Here is a 15,980-nt window from a genome sequence, read left to right as displayed (position 1 = left end):
AATGTCCACCTTGAATATGAATCTGCTCTGAGAACTAATTTAGTGTAATTTCACCAAAAGGGTACTGCTGCAGTATGTCAATAAACACTAGTAGCCAATTTTAATAGTTGGGGGTCATCTTTGTCCACCATGCACATATGCATGTGTTTTACCCCTTCCAAGAAGAGACTATGCAGTGGAATGACAAGGCTGAGTGTAAAAGACAATGTCTCCAGTGAGAATCACAATAAATATTTTAGTTGTAAACTTTATTAGTCTGGAAGAACAACAGGTTTTACTGCCTATCATATTGGGAACTAGAGTTTTTAATTTATAATTCTTAAAGACTAAATTAAAATTGTTACATTTCATCTAAGCTATATCTCCTGCAATACACATGCAGTTATAAAATACTGCAAATGAGCTGTTTGATATTTTTAGAACTTGTAGCAGCACATATTAACTTACATTCTGTTTACATTTAAAAGTTCTATGTCTAACCGTAAGAAATGAAAACGTGATTAATATTTAAATGAAAACACCAATCTTGGAAGCTTTTGTAGTACTTGCCTGGGAGAAAGGACTCTTCAAATCCTAGTATTTATTACTTAGTTTCTTGTGGTTCCTGACAGGCTTTAGATAAAACTAGCAACTACAGTTCTGGCCATAGAACGATACAACTATTCCCCACGATGTCCCCTTTAGCCAATGTAAGTTCACACCAGACAAGAAAAATAGCTCATTTGTACATAGACATACTAGTTACTATGTAATATTTTGTAAGTTTTAGAACAGATTATCGGTTTTAAATTTGCATTGATTTCCTATTTGTTACTTACTGTTAAATTTATTTTAAAACAGATTTTTAAAAGTTCTTTGCGGAAGAATATTTGACCAGCACTAGAGTATCATGATGACAACAACATTCATCTGTTTAATGCTAACAGCTGTTGTGGGAGCTACTGCAAGCAAAGCACAGGAATTTGAAGGCAATGATGAGGATACAGAACAAGAATTCATTTATATGAACAGATATAAGCGTTCCAGTGACACACAGGACAGATGCACTTACACTTTTATTGTACCTCAACAGAGAGTGACAGGTGCCATTTGTGTTAATTCTAAGGAACCTGAAGTTCTACTTGAAAACAGGGTAAATAAACAAGAATTACAGTTACTTAACAGTGAACTACTTAAACAAAAGAGACAAATAGAAACTCTCCAGCAACTGGTAGAGGTGGACGGTGGGATTGTTAATGAGGTTAAACTCTTAAGAAAAGAGAGCAGAAATATGAATTCTCGTGTCACACAACTCTATATGCAGTTACTACATGAAATTATCCGAAAACGTGACAATGCCTTAGAACTTTCTCAACTTGAGAATAAGATTTTGAACCAAACTGCAGATATGTTGCAGCTTGCAAACAAATACAAAGACTTAGAGCACAAGTACCAACATTTGATGTCAATTGCCAATAATCAGTCAATAATAATTGCCCAACTGGAAGAACACTGTCAAAGAATGCCATCTATAAAGCCACTGCCACAAACTCCACAGCCACCAAATAAAGTGTACCAGCCTCCTACTTACAATCGCATTATTAACCAGATATCTACTAATGAGATTCAGAGTGATCAGAACTTAAAGATTCTGCCACCTACCTTACCAACCATGCCTGCAGTTACTAGTATTCCGACTTCAACTGATAAACCATCTGGTAAGTAGTATTATTGATATGTCTACATTAGTTTATACTAATATGCAGCGGGCAATGTTTTAATTGTAGTATCGAATATGCAGACAGAATTATTTATTCAGCAAAATAAATCCAAATTAATTATTTTGAACTAATTGAAATTTCTTAGATCTGACGTTGTCTGTGTATCTATCTTGTGTATTTTTAATATACGTGTTGTAGTACAAGCACAGAAAGAAAGCAAAAAAAAAAAATTCTGAATGTCTAGCAGATTCAGACACACTAGCCCCACAGATTTTTCTCATGTTACTTTGCCAAGACAAACCCACCGTTTATAGGAGATCTATGAGATAAAGGAGCTGCAGAAAAATCTTACTAATCAACAGTCAATCATCTAAAATTTATTTACCTGTGCCCAAGACCAAACTGCTAGAATTCATAGAATCTTTGGGTTGGAAAGGACCTTCAAAGGTCATCTAGTCCAACCCCCATGCAGTGAGCAGGGACATCTTCAACTCGATCAGGTTGCACAGAGCCTCATCGAACCTGATCTGGAGTGTTTCCAGGGATGAGGTGTCGACCACCTCTCTGGGCAACCTGTTCCAGTGTTTCACCACCCTCACCATAAAAAAATTCTTCCTTATACCTAGTCTAAGTCTATCCTCTTTCAGTTTAAAACCATTACCCCTTGTCCTATCGCAACAGGCCCTGCTAAAATGTCTGTCCCCGTCTTTCTTATAAGCCCCTTTCAAGCACTGGAAGGCTGCAATAAGGTCTCCCCGGAGCTTTCTCTTCTCCAGGCTGAACAACCCCAACTCTCTCAACCACTCCTCATAGAAGAAGTGTTCCATCCCTCTGATTGTTTTTGTGGCCTCCTATGGACCCTCTCCAACAGGTTTATGTCTTCCCTGTGCTGAGGTCTCCAGGACATCTGATGGGGTTTGACACTTTTTGTGTAAACATTTATGAAGTTATTACAAGTTTGGTGATCTAGCATATGGTAATTTTTGTGCTGTGCAACTTAAAAATGAATTATGTATCTGCTCTGTACCTCACACAGGGCACTTGTGCTCTAAGACAGGAGCAAAGGGAAGCAAGTGGTGGAATAATAGCGGATATTACACAGCCCTCATTAAGAGTCTTAGGAGTTCTGCCATAAGCAAGATTAGAGGCATCTGAAATTGCATTAGAGATCAATTGATCTACATGATAAAGAAATAACAGGTAAAGAATCCAGTTTCACCTATGGTCCCACATAGTTCAAAAAATAGTTCAAGTATTATGAGTCCCATACAAGAGAAATCTGTCCTTCAGTGTGTGGGCAACGTGTACTTGCTTCAGAAAAAAAGACAGGGGACCCAGAGACATCTGAAATGAAGATTAAACACAGTAAGGCACATGACCTGCACTCAAGTGCAATAGCATTTCAAGGCTATTTGCAACATATTCCAAATGACATCGTCAAACTCTTTAGAATTATCAAATAATGCAACTGCCACATTTTAAAAAAACAAAACCAAAAAACCCCACAACTTCTTTCTCCATGGAAATATCCACAATGAAAGAAACTTAAGAGATGTTTCTCTAAAACACAGTCTCCATCTCTAACACTTTGCTACAAAGCAGTTACTTCACAGTATTGCCAGAGATGAACTCACCAAAGCTTGCATTGTGGCATGGAGAACCTCAGTCAAAAATACCATGACTCTAATGTTCTAGGTTAAAAAAAAAAAAAAAAAAAAAAAATCAGGAGAAAATCAGGTCTATTACAATTTCTTTAAAGCAATACACTAACTACAGGGCGACCTCTTTAATAATTACATTTTGACTTTGAACTCAAAATTGGTTCAAGCTTCATACGGTATTTCCCTATCTTTCTGTAAGTGAAATATCTTTCAAGCATTCCTTTAAGACCTTTCCCCTTCCTGTTACACTCTTCTGAAAACTCAGTAATTGGTCAACATCCTCCTTGTGCTTGCAAGTACCCAAACTGGAGCTAAGGCTTTACGATCACACAGTAGAATAGAAAAGTTACTTCATGTGCATAGTACTTTTGTTGATCTATCCTCATACGTTTTCTTTTTTTGCAAAGAAAAACATTGACTCATGACCAACTTGCAACCCTGTAGAAGCCCTAGATCCTCACCTGAGGAAATAATGCTTATACAGCTATTTTTCATTTTGATCTCCAAAGGTCCCTTCCAAAGTCCATGATTCTAAGATCAGATTTGACATCTGCTACTTCTCTCTTATCTACATAACTTACCAGAAAAAGAAGTTTCATATTTCTTCTGCACAAATCCATTATAATATTAATTCCTCTCCTTATTTTCTTGTTTGCAGCAGTTTGATTTGTTCAAGCAAGTTTCTGGCAACTGAAGTTAAGCTATTTAACCTTTCCTTTCCAGGGTATCCTCCTCCCCTCTCCCCACCTTTCTTTTTGGGCAAGGAACACTTAATACCTTTTCCTCATCCTCCAAAATGTTCTCCACTCACAAAGCACATCTCAAACTAAATCCCTCCCCACAATCAATGCCATAAATCATGCTTCAGCAATGTGTCTGGAATGAACTAGGAAAAACCCACAAAAATACACCCCCACCCCCCATACCCACAACCAACACCCCACAAAACAAACAAAACCCACCAAAACTGCCCAGACACTAGGAAAAAAAAAAAAAAAATCACCTATATTTTATCCAATCCTTCAGTTCTCAACCTTTGCCAAAGCTCCTGGCTGTACTAACCATCTGATCCTGTGCAATGAAAACTGAAGCAAAATGGAAGAAAAAATATTAAATGCCTTGTCAGTTTAATCTGTCAACAGCTCTCCTTCCTCACAAAGTAGCAGATCAATATTTTCCCTTGATCCTACACTTACTGAGACCTAGAGATTCTTACTACTGTCAGTAGCTTTATTTGATTTTGTACATTTTGTCCACGCTGTTGGGTTGGAGGGGTGGTGGTGGTTACTGTTTTGATAAAAACAAACACACCCCAGAAACAACCAGCCATGCCTAATACTTTGAGCTAGCATCTACTTTGTATGAGCTTTCTTCATGTTTTAAAGCTACAGGAAAGGTCATGATTTAGCCAGGTCAGTTTCTTATCATTTTCCCTATCCATCTTCTACAACAGCAAAATCCATTGCAGCGTCCTCAGAGACTCCTTAACTTCTAAACTCTTTGCTTGGACTAATTGTCTAAAGCATTTCTTTGCATGCTCTCTGAATTTGCTGAAGTCCATTATATTGAAGTTCATTGTCTTTATTTTGCTTTCCACTTTCTTTTCTTAAGAATTGTGGCCTCCATTATTTCACGATCAAGATCGCCTCCACTGCTTTCCATTTCACATTTTCAGTCAGTTCTTCCATACTTACTAGGTTCAAACACAATATATCCTGTGGTTTTTGGCTTTCTCCATTTTAGGTATCTATGAAAAACCTATCCTTAACAAATTCCAAAAACTTGCTATATATTTTTTATCTGCTGTATTCTTCTCCAAGCAGATATTTGGAAGATGGTAAATCACTGTCAGAGGTAGGCAACAAGTGTCAAAAAACCAAAAAACATTTAAGTTAATTATGCACATAATCTGTGTAGAAAGTGAGACCTAAGTTACTTCACTTTTTAAAAACAAATCTTATATTTCCCTTTTATTTGCGTTAATGATTTTAAATTAATTAAAAGCGACTTGGAGCCAAACTTCCAGTTCCCCATGAAGCACTATGTACGATTACTGAATCTCATCAAATGTAAGAGCTTGTGAAATAATGACGTCTCGTTTCTGTAAAACATAATGCAGTGTGAAAATACCAGTGCAAAGCAAAATTAGGTGAATCTCTAATTCATAAGAGCGATTACATGGACCTGTTGGAGTGGGGCCAGAGGAGGCCACAAAAACAATCAGAGGGATGGAACAGCTCTGCTGTGAGGACAGGCTGGGAGAGCTGGGGGGGTTCAGCCTGGAGCAGAGAAGGCTCTGGGGAGACCTTATTGCAGCCGGCCAGGACTTAAAGGGAGCCTGTAAGAAAGACGGGGACAGACTTTTTAGCAGGACCTGTGAAAGGTCAAGGGATAATAGTTTTAAACTAAAAGAGGGTAGATTTAGACTAGATATAAGGAAGAAATTTTTCACAATGAGGGTAGTGAAACACTGGAACAGGTTGCCCAGAGAGGTGGTCGATGCCCCATCCCTGGAAACATCCCAGGTCAGGTTGGACGGGGCTCTGAGCAACTTGATCGAGTTGAAGATGTCACTGCTCAGTGCAGGGGGGTTGGACTAGATGGCCTTCAAAGGTCTCTTCCAACCCAAAGATTCTATTATTCTATCATAATCCCAGACCCTTTCCCTTCCCTTTTTTTTTAATTACATGTTAAAAAAAAAAATTGAGACAGTATTTTTAGTACAACTTAATTGTTGAGGTTAATGTCAAGAAATAAAATATGGTTAGAAAAGTTTTTTAAGAATCCAAACGGAATTAATGGCTGTGGAAGACAGAAATTAAGGAGATACAAGACAAAGAAACAGGGTTGGGAAGAGTAATCATGTGGTTTGGGTTAGCAAAATTACAGACACAATTTTAAAAACTTATTTTGCAATCTTCAACTTGGCACAGATGGGTGCAAGTCCAAAGCAATACAATACACCTCTCTCAATCAGTTATCAAAACCTATTCTGCTCTTTATGCGACATAAATGTGTGGTCTCTTCATTACAGAGCTGTGCCTCCATCCTATACATCCAGTACTACAAAAGTATTTTTGATGTGTTTGTGCCAGTGAACAGGCATTGTTCAGATTACAAAGGTACTACTCCTCAAAGGTCTGCTTGACTCCCTAGAGGTGATTTTATCAAAACTACCTATCCGAAAGACAGGATGCTCTCACTTTTTCAAGGGAAGATAAGATGACCCTTGTTGGTGAAGCATGCTAATGCTTCAGAAGGAAGATTTACACCTTATTATTACAAAAACACTAATTACAGGACGGATCTAGTAAAAGAACAGATCTTTTCTCCCAACAGCGGCACATATGCTATTGAGAAAGTGTACACAATTGCTGTTCAAAATAACTATAATTGTATTTTACTCCACTTTACTAAGCAAAATATGAATTCCAAGTAAAATTTCTACAGTCCTATTTAGGAGCATTGCTCCTTAGACTTGCTTGAAAGAGCTAAAAGCCTAATAAAAGACTTCAGGATGAAATGGTTTATCTGTGACACTAACAACTCCTCCTTTCTTGGAGTTATTACCCAAGAAAGGGTAAGGGATGGGGTGGGATGTCGGGCCATGACACACCAAACTCCAACAACTTTGCATACATTAATGCTTAACAACTACAAGCTTTAATATGCCAATGGAAAAAGCAGATGTGGTTTATCTACAATGGGATTTAGTTTATAACATCAAAAAGTTTAGTCCACAGGGTCAATAATTCAAGCAGATCAGAAACAACAATTTATTAGAGCATAGAATTCTGCACACAACAGGACAAACACTATTAGGTAAAACACTGCTACATCTTCTGTACAAAACAGACTTACATGAATACCTTATCAAAATATTCTGCTTTGTATAAATTTGCCAGTGCAACGTTGGAAGATGACTAGACTCAAGACAAATGAAAGCTGAACATGAAAACTGAATTAATATGATTCATCATCCTTATCCAACAAATCAACAAATATTTTTCTAGGAACAAAACATTTAGTAGCTAGTTATACCATTTATGAAATGTAGGTTTTCTTGTGCAATTGCTATAGAAGACATTATTCCTAGAAAAACATGCACACAAACCAGTTTTTTATACTCTACCAGATAAAACTTGCTGGTAAATATTTTAACCCCATGCTGCATTATAAAAAACACAGTTGAATAGTTAAATAATAAACAGCAAACAGTAATGCTAAGGTTAATGCAATATTAACATAGTATATGCTAATTTTATGTGGTCACACACTTTTTCAAAAAAGGCTTTAGTTGTATACAAAAATAAACATACATAATAACATGACAGACAACATATATTCATACTGATAATTATGGTTTAATGAATCAGATTGTTCAAACTGACACATCCTTTAGGTGAAGCAATGCAGTTTTTGTACCATCAAGTAAAATCTTTAGATAGGAGCAGTGGACAAAATTCAAGTAAGAAATGCTGAAATATAATCTGAAAAACAGATTGTTTAAACAGGGCACAGAAACATTAGGCCTATATATATATGCGAGGCCAAGCCAAACACATATATATATGCTTCTAAACAATTACTACCACTTAAAAAAAAAAACCAAACGAAACATGAAAAAAGATAGAAGAACTAGAAAGTTGGAGTTTTAGCAAGAGTTGATGTAACAGTTTACCAGAAACTTGGAGACACAAATGACACAAAAGAACAGAATATTCTAACACCAACATACAAACTAGAAGTGTTTCAGTGTTAACTGAAAAGGTAGAATGTTTTCAAGCACTGTAGAGACTATCTAAAGACACCCTATTGGAAATTCAGAACCATCCATCAAAAAAAAAAAAAAAAAGACTTTGAGAGGACCAGGAAATCTTGTCATGGTTAAGCAGCTTGGTAAAAGAGCAGTATTGTAAGACAGATGACATCATTCAAAGCACTAAGGTCATGTCCAAATGAGGAAATAAGAAAAGAACATACTTTCTGCCAGGTTTAAATACACATTAAAATGTTAAGAACGACTTGCAAAAGGAAAAAAAGGCATAATAAATGTGATTTCAAACACATCAGGAACAGGAAGCCTGACTAAAAAGTTTATCGGGAAAGATAAAAATATGTACTTGGAAAAATTAAGGCAACAGAAAATCTAAATTAATTTTGACATGAGTATTCACTGAGGGGACACTTTGAGGTTCTTGTGTTAACTAAGTTAGTGGCAAGGAGGATACTCTGCAGGATTTATCTCAAACTGAAATGTCGGTAGAAGAGGTTATAAAGCCAATGAAAGAAGTGAATACTAACAAACTGCAAAGAGTAAAGCACATTCCCCAAGAGTTCTAAAGGAAACTGAATACGAAACAGTTAACTACTGTGTAATCTCTCACCAAAAATTGCTTTAGTATGTAAGGAATGGAAGGTGGCAAATGTGACATTGGGAAAAAAAAATTCCACTAATTGATGGAAATGCGCTAAGAACAGTAGAACAAGCAGTAAATAAATCTGAATCACATATTATCATCTAATCACCTTGAATAAGAATCAAGTTGGCCTTTGTAATATCAATTTTGTATCACCCTTAGAGATCTGTGAAGGGCTCAGTGCCTATGCAGATAGAGTTCTGGTTGATATACAGTCCATATGTATTTACAGAAAGCACTGAAATTAAGCTGCTACAGAGTCAAAGAGCCTCACATAAATAAACAGAGAAAGGGCTTATAGGCAGCACTCTAGGTACAGTCTGTGATTATGACTAAGGAAACAAGAACACCACAGTGTAGGCCAAAAACTAAGATTGCCTCCTGGTACAATCACTTTTGGTTAACTAGTTAAAAAAGACCAAAACAATGCCAACCCCTCAAAACGCTGAGGTTGGTTCTATAAACCTAATTTATTGCTAACTCATTTACTGGGTACAAGGGTAGCTCTACCAATTACCAGTGTTGGACAGAGAATTATGAAAAAGGGTAGATGAACTGAAACAATTTAAAAGAGAAAGTACTCTTGATAGCAACATATGCTTCAATAAAACTCCTCACGAGAAGATATGACAAGCCTTCCTCTTTGGGGTGGGGCAGGAGGGAAATCAGTCAAAGGTCTCTAATCCTGAGCATTCTTGTTGGCTTCACTCCACTTCGGCAACATGAGGATTAGCAGCAAAGCAGCTGGGGGAGTCTTATCTGCAGATATCATCACAGACTCCTAATAATTTATATCTAAGTTTATCAGCCTCATTAAAATGGAATCTATCTATCTTCCCACTGGAGAAAAATTTCTTCAAAAATCATGAATGTAAGATACTTTCAAAAAGAGTAAGCTCTTTATGGACTCTGCTAAACTCAAAGAAAAAAAAATGCATTCTCTTTCTGAAAATAGGAGAGCTGTAATTATTTTTAATTTCTGTGAATGCAAACCATTTTAAAAGTCTTCGCATTTATCTACAATTTCACTCACCCACCCATGGAGTGGGCACTCCATGTTACAAATCTCAATTTCTATTTTGTCTTATCATTTGTTAGGGTGACAACAGTAACACATAGATTTCTTAATTTATATTGCCAGTTCCATTGTTAATGTCTGTGCCAATTACATTTTTTAGGATCTAAGATGAATTTCTCAGAGACAGACAGAAAGTCAAACTTACCATTTTGTTTTCTAAAGGAAATATATTAATACCAATATATCTATTGAGTCATTCATGTTTTGTTTCTTTGAAGATATAATCAATAAGTGCAGTTGCCTTAAATAAATTTATTTTAAAATTTACCTTTGTCAGTATTCATTGCAAAATATTCCAGAAATAAAGTTACAACAAACAAATCCTGCTTGAAAACACTTAGTAGACACTGTACATTCAATAAGAGGAAAGACAAATGCACTACTGAGCAGAAACAAATCTACTGTTAAAAGCTACCAATTCAAATACCGCTCTGCATTAAAAATATGCTCAACTGCATTTTGATGCAGAGTCCTTCTGTTTTGACACAGGGCCCTGGAGAGACTGTCTACAAGCATTAGAAGATGGCCATGATACAAGCTCCATCTATCTTGTAAAACCAGAAAACACAAATCGGCTTATGCAGGTCTGGTGTGATCAACGGCATGACCCTGGTGGCTGGACAGTCATTCAGAGACGGCTGGATGGGTCTGTCAACTTTTTCAGGAACTGGGAGACATACAAGGTTAGGACAAGTGAGCAGTTTAATGTTTTCTATGCTCTAAAAATCATTTGTAAAGTTAATTTAAAGGGTGATTTTAGAGTCTGGCCAAGAGCTTACTTGAAAAGGAACTTCTGTGTTACCCTTCCAGAAGGCAGTCTCTATAAAATAAGTTACTGTGGTTTTCTACTTAAGAATACACTCAGATTTACCACTAAAACAGATGCACAATATTAACATGCTTCTCCTGCTTCCTTTACAGCAAGGATTTGGTAACATAGATGGAGAATATTGGCTCGGATTAGAAAATATTTATTGGTTAACAAATCAAGGCAACTACAAACTGCTCATAACAATGGAAGACTGGTCAGGTCGAAAAGTATTTGCTGAGTATGCTAGCTTCAGACTGGAGCCAGAAAGCGAATATTACAAGTTGAGATTAGGACGCTACAATGGCAATGCAGGAGATTCTTTCACTTGGCACAATGGTAAACAGTTCACCACACTGGATCGGGACCATGATGTATACACAGGTACAAAGTCCCTTTCAGTTGCCTTGCTTCACAGCCCCATCCGTGTCGTTCCCGCCCCCCCCCACCCCGCCCTGGCTTTTATTCCTCCCTTTTTTTTTAAAAAAAAGAAAAGTACTTATGGTGATACACACCAAAAAAAACCCCAAACAAAACAAAGCATTTTCAGATTTGTCAATTAGTAATTTATGAAGCAAAAACTGATGTGTCAACCCTTATACATACTAACACTGAAACAAAAATTCTCATTGAAATATTTATCATTTATACTAAACAAAGGTCTGTAAAATATGCTAACAAATAATCCAGCAAGGGAGAGTAACACTAAATGAGCCTATCTAAGAACCTAACTACAGAGCTGGCTCCTGAAAAAGCCTAAATTCACCTTGTACCACATGGTATCTACATGTTAAACACGTAGTTTAAAAAAAAAAAAGTTTTGTACTTGGCTTGCTTGCTGTAAGATTCTTCATTTGCTCCTAAGACTGAATAGGAATTTTCTCTTACAGGTAATTGTGCTCACTACCAGAAAGGAGGATGGTGGTACAATGCATGTGCTCATTCAAATCTCAATGGAGTTTGGTACCGTGGAGGACACTACCGCAGTCGGTACCAGGATGGTGTTTACTGGGCTGAATTCCGGGGAGGATCATATTCACTAAAGAAAGTTGTTATGATGATAAGACCTAACCCCAACACATTCCACTGAAACAATTCTTCTCTTGGTTTGTTTTCTTGTTCTGAAAAAAACATGTAAAACTATAATATCGTTATATGAAATTATCTTTTCAGAAATGAGGAATGTAACATATTGTACATTTATTGCTAAGATGTGAGGGCTTGTATATTATATTTCCAAGAATCATTCCATGAAAAAAAAGAGCTGAAGGAAAAAAGGAACTGAAATGACATAACATTCAGAACACCTCTTAGTACTAGAAGTAGTTATATTAAGCCTTTTACAACTGGCAGTTTAGATGGACTGTAGATAAACTTCTGGGTTTTATTCCCTGTAAATTAAATTTGGATGGCAAAAACACTGCCACAACATTTAAATATTTTTTATGTTACATTATGTATAAATATTATCAAATACAGGAAATACTACAAACTGTACAGCAAGAGGTTTTTATTATTATTATTATTATGATCAATCATTTGACACAGGAAAGCATATCCTTTGAACTGTGTAGCTGGTATATGTACATTAGTGTGATTATTCTAATTTAATCTTTGTTAACTGCAATGAATAAAGTTAGTACTATGTAATTTGATTTTGAGAGCAGATACTCAAACCATTATTGTCGTGATAAATCCAGTCTTTCCTCTTCACTTTGAGCATTTTAATAATCTGCTCCTATAAATCAGAATTCACATTTGATTCAAATAATTTAGATTAGAAACACTAATGATTTTTCTTACCAAAATTAAGTAGCTACCTGCATATGGAAATTAATCCAGATTTACCACAGATATAATGTGCTGTATAGCCAACATGTTATACTACACAACAATTGTCACAGTATTTTGTACCTGACTCCAGTCGTAACATGCTGTGTAGCCTCCATATCAGAAATGGCTGGATAAAAATTAAAGGGACTATCCAACTTTGCAGGCAAATGATGGATACCACTATATAAGCTATTTAATATCCTTATCCAGTAGATGAAAATTATATAAAGAAGTTACCTGTAGCCAAGAGAAGTTATATTTACCATATTTCACAATTATACCATATTACTGTAAAATTATTAAATAGATTTACTCATCTATGTTTAGAGGTCAGTCACAACTATGAAATACTGACTGGGATAATTCTAATATTCTTCTGAGGTAGGTTTCTAGAACAGATTGTTATAACACCCACTTCAAAACAGCAACTACTACGAAAAGTATAAGTTAAAGAATGCGTAGAAGAGGGAGAGCAGAAGCCTCTAGAATTTCAATATATTTTTCAGTAAGCCTGTAAGATATTTACTGTGCGTTTGCGTGCGTGTGCTCGCACACTTTTCCCTTTATTACCTCATCACTTCTTTACAATATGATGTGCATTAAACTGACGTGTCACGTAGCATGTGTTGTATATAACTGAAAGTAGGGTTTTTAATATATTAGATTACTCTCGTAATACTGTAATCCTTTAATAAAGCAACGTTATTTTGACATGTTCAGATTTCATACGGTTTTAGTTCAGATTACTCATAGCAAAGAACAGATAATTACTTCATTTCACCCACTCTGCCTCATGACTCAAATCAACTCTGATACGCAACTACTATTAACATGTGTGAAGTGTCTAAATATTGCAACATCAAAAGCAAAGCAATTTTCAGCTGAGAAAAATGCTAAATTTCCACACATCCCAAGGAGGAAGAACTTTTTGTAGGTCATATGAAAGCCACAAAATTTTTGAACAGTATTCAAGCTTTATCTTCCACTGGTTTATCTACCAGACTCTGGAAAACAATTTTTACATAAGAAATATTAAACGCATCTACTGGCTCTACAGCCTGGCCATAGTGCTCTAACAATTAGGATTGTAGCATTAAGGCAGTAAAATTCTTGCTGATATCTACAACTAACCACTAATTTTGTCAGAAGTAATCACACACTGGTAGACTGATGCCTACCTTAGAAGAGTCACTTATGGCTTCTTCAATGGGCATGGTGTGTATGCACATTCAGCTTCTTCTATGTCTGTAGCTAGATAATCAAACTTTTGCAAAAATACTTTAGCATAACAATATCCTTAGGTCACGTTCAAAATCCATCCTCTTCTTGCGCTCCTTCTGTAACATGCTTCCAACAGCATATCCAGGTAGAGCATACACATAACCCATGGACTAAGATACAGGGCCAGAAAAACAAACGATGCATTAGCCATATTTATATTAGTTTGGAAGAACTTCGTGCTACTACTCTGGAGCGTTTGCCCGCTCTTAAAACATGCCCACTATGAACATTACCTCCCTGCACTCGCAGGTTGCATGAAAAGGACCATCAGAAGCTTTATGAAGATAGCAACTTCAAGATACTGTTCCAAGTGCTACTCCATGCTTGGCTTAGTGGAGGGATACAGAGAACCTCAGGTATCCATTGTGCATATTGTACTGTTCTATCATTGGCCAAGAGTGACGTTCACAACATGAACTGTGGCTCAGCTGGCTGACAAAGAAGAACTGAGGATACCTGACGTATTCATACCAACTGAGGGTGGGAAGGAGGGAGAGGAAAGGATGCAGAAAAGATCCAAATGGACAAGAATATACATCCAATTGTACCTAACAATTCATTTCCTATCATATTTACATCATATTCCTATCATATTTACATCATATTCCTATCATATTTACATCATAATAACATACTTCATATTTACATCATAACAACATACTTCACAGAAGTGTTGTAGGGCAACGTTTTAAGTGTACACATTTACTGAAATTAAAGGCATTGGAAAAAGCTGTCTATGTTACTACACAGATTCTATTCAAGAAAGGCATTTACCAACTGGAACTCTGCTTAGCTCAGTGCGGACCATCAAAGTAGGACAACAATAATTATTTCATAATTTAGCTAAGGCTTTGACAGATCAGCTCTCTACAAAAAAAACAAACAAAAACCAAACAAAAACCCCACACAAAGCCCCCACATCCCAATGTTTAATGTAGCTTTTTTTGCATAAAATTTGCATAAAATAATCTTAAACAAACCCAGAGGCTGACACATCAAAAACAATTAAACATATGGAATTTGGAACTTATACAGTGAAGAAAGTTATTGGCAAGTACACTGGCAGAATCACAGATCTGCAAAATTTCACTATACTTATTTTTTTTTTTTTCAAATTCACACAACTGAACTCAGTTTGCACTAGATCTACCATTTCACTACTATAAACTGTGAAAGGTCTTAGTTTTTTCCCCGTTTCTCTAATTATTTACAATTTTTTCAGTAACATTCTTGTTTCATCACTTCCCAGAAGTACATCTCTGACAACACTACACTGTAAAAATCACATACAAAACATTTTCCCATCATATGCAAAAGCATATCAGGCAAGTTTATACACAAGGAGAGAACTGCAGCACAATGGAGAAAAGTTCTAACAGCTTCAATTCTCCTTCATTTCAAGAAGTACTGTATAAATAGTCCTGCAACTACAAACCTCCTAAAAACTTAGGTTGCTCTTTTGACTTTTTGAAATACCTCTACCTTTTTCAGAGCAGTAAAGAAAATGCTGTTAACTAATACATTACCTGTGTATCAGGAACTAAATAGTGGGGCTCCATCTATAGCATTTAGACAAAAGGCTATCTCACAGATTTAAGTTACTTCAGCAGACAACTTGCTATTCTCTTATACACATATATCATAAGAGTTCTTCCCTGAAACTGTTCTATTATCAAAGTTGTCAGCATTATCCCCATTGTTACATTCCAAGGAAAAAAACAACAAAACAAAACATCACAACTCAGTGAAATGTGCACATTTTAACAGAACATACCCATCTGTCTTTTCTGTAACATACAGATACAACCTAAGATCACCTACAGTGAAGACTGCCAAAAGCTGTAGCTAGTCACTGCACCCATTAATTTTCAAAACAATCTGACTGCTATTTTTTCTTGGATCACACTGCGGCTAAATGCTTGTAACAGTCCAGACCACAGCATTGCCAATCTCATGATTTTCTTCCTTTCTCTCTCTCTTCTATTTCTTTTTTTTAAACTTGGAAGATCGGTCTGAAAAGAAAACAACTTGTTGGATGTTTTAACATAGCAGTTTTAAACATAGTAAGGAATATATTAATCTCTCGTGTTATAGCTTGAGGTTGTAAACACACCAGTTGTTGTCTCCTGTATTCATCTGGTTACACAAAGGTTCAACTGCATCTCTTAGGAATCAGGCAAAGCAGCAACACTGCTTAGT

At 36.2% G+C, this 15,980-nt stretch overlaps 1 protein-coding gene across 1 annotated transcript; it reads left to right on the top strand.

Annotated features, from left to right (window-relative positions):
- The first annotated feature begins 840 nt into the window (after nucleotides 1-840).
- Nucleotides 841-12,312, top strand: ANGPTL2 (angiopoietin-like 2). Its single transcript, XM_010295129.1, has 4 exons — nucleotides 841-1,697; nucleotides 10,349-10,542; nucleotides 10,781-11,051; nucleotides 11,558-12,312. The coding sequence occupies exons 1-4, from the start codon at nucleotides 890-892 to the stop codon at nucleotides 11,755-11,757; spliced, it is 1,473 nt and encodes a 490-aa protein (XP_010293431.1). The 5' UTR covers nucleotides 841-889; the 3' UTR covers nucleotides 11,758-12,312.
- The last annotated feature ends 3,668 nt before the right edge of the window (nucleotides 12,313-15,980 follow it).

The sequence above is a fragment of the Phaethon lepturus genome, unplaced genomic scaffold (genome assembly GCF_000687285.1).
Source record: "Phaethon lepturus isolate BGI_N335 unplaced genomic scaffold, ASM68728v1 scaffold3099, whole genome shotgun sequence".
Taxonomy (NCBI): domain Eukaryota; kingdom Metazoa; phylum Chordata; class Aves; order Phaethontiformes; family Phaethontidae; genus Phaethon; species Phaethon lepturus.
The sequence above is the reverse complement of the archived record's forward strand: the minus strand, read 5'-3'. Positions and strand labels throughout refer to the sequence as shown.

Bases quoted from the DNA above. Each gene is read 5' to 3' on its own strand.
- ANGPTL2 (XM_010295129.1), top strand. From the start codon at position 890: ATGATGACAACAACATTCATCTGTTTAATGCTAACAGCTGTTGTGGGA. The intron at 1,698-10,348 runs GTAAGTAGTATT...GTTTTGACACAG, and splicing joins TTCAACTGATAAACCATCTG to GGCCCTGGAGAGACTGTCTA. The intron at 11,052-11,557 runs GTACAAAGTCCC...TTTCTCTTACAG, and splicing joins GGACCATGATGTATACACAG to GTAATTGTGCTCACTACCAG.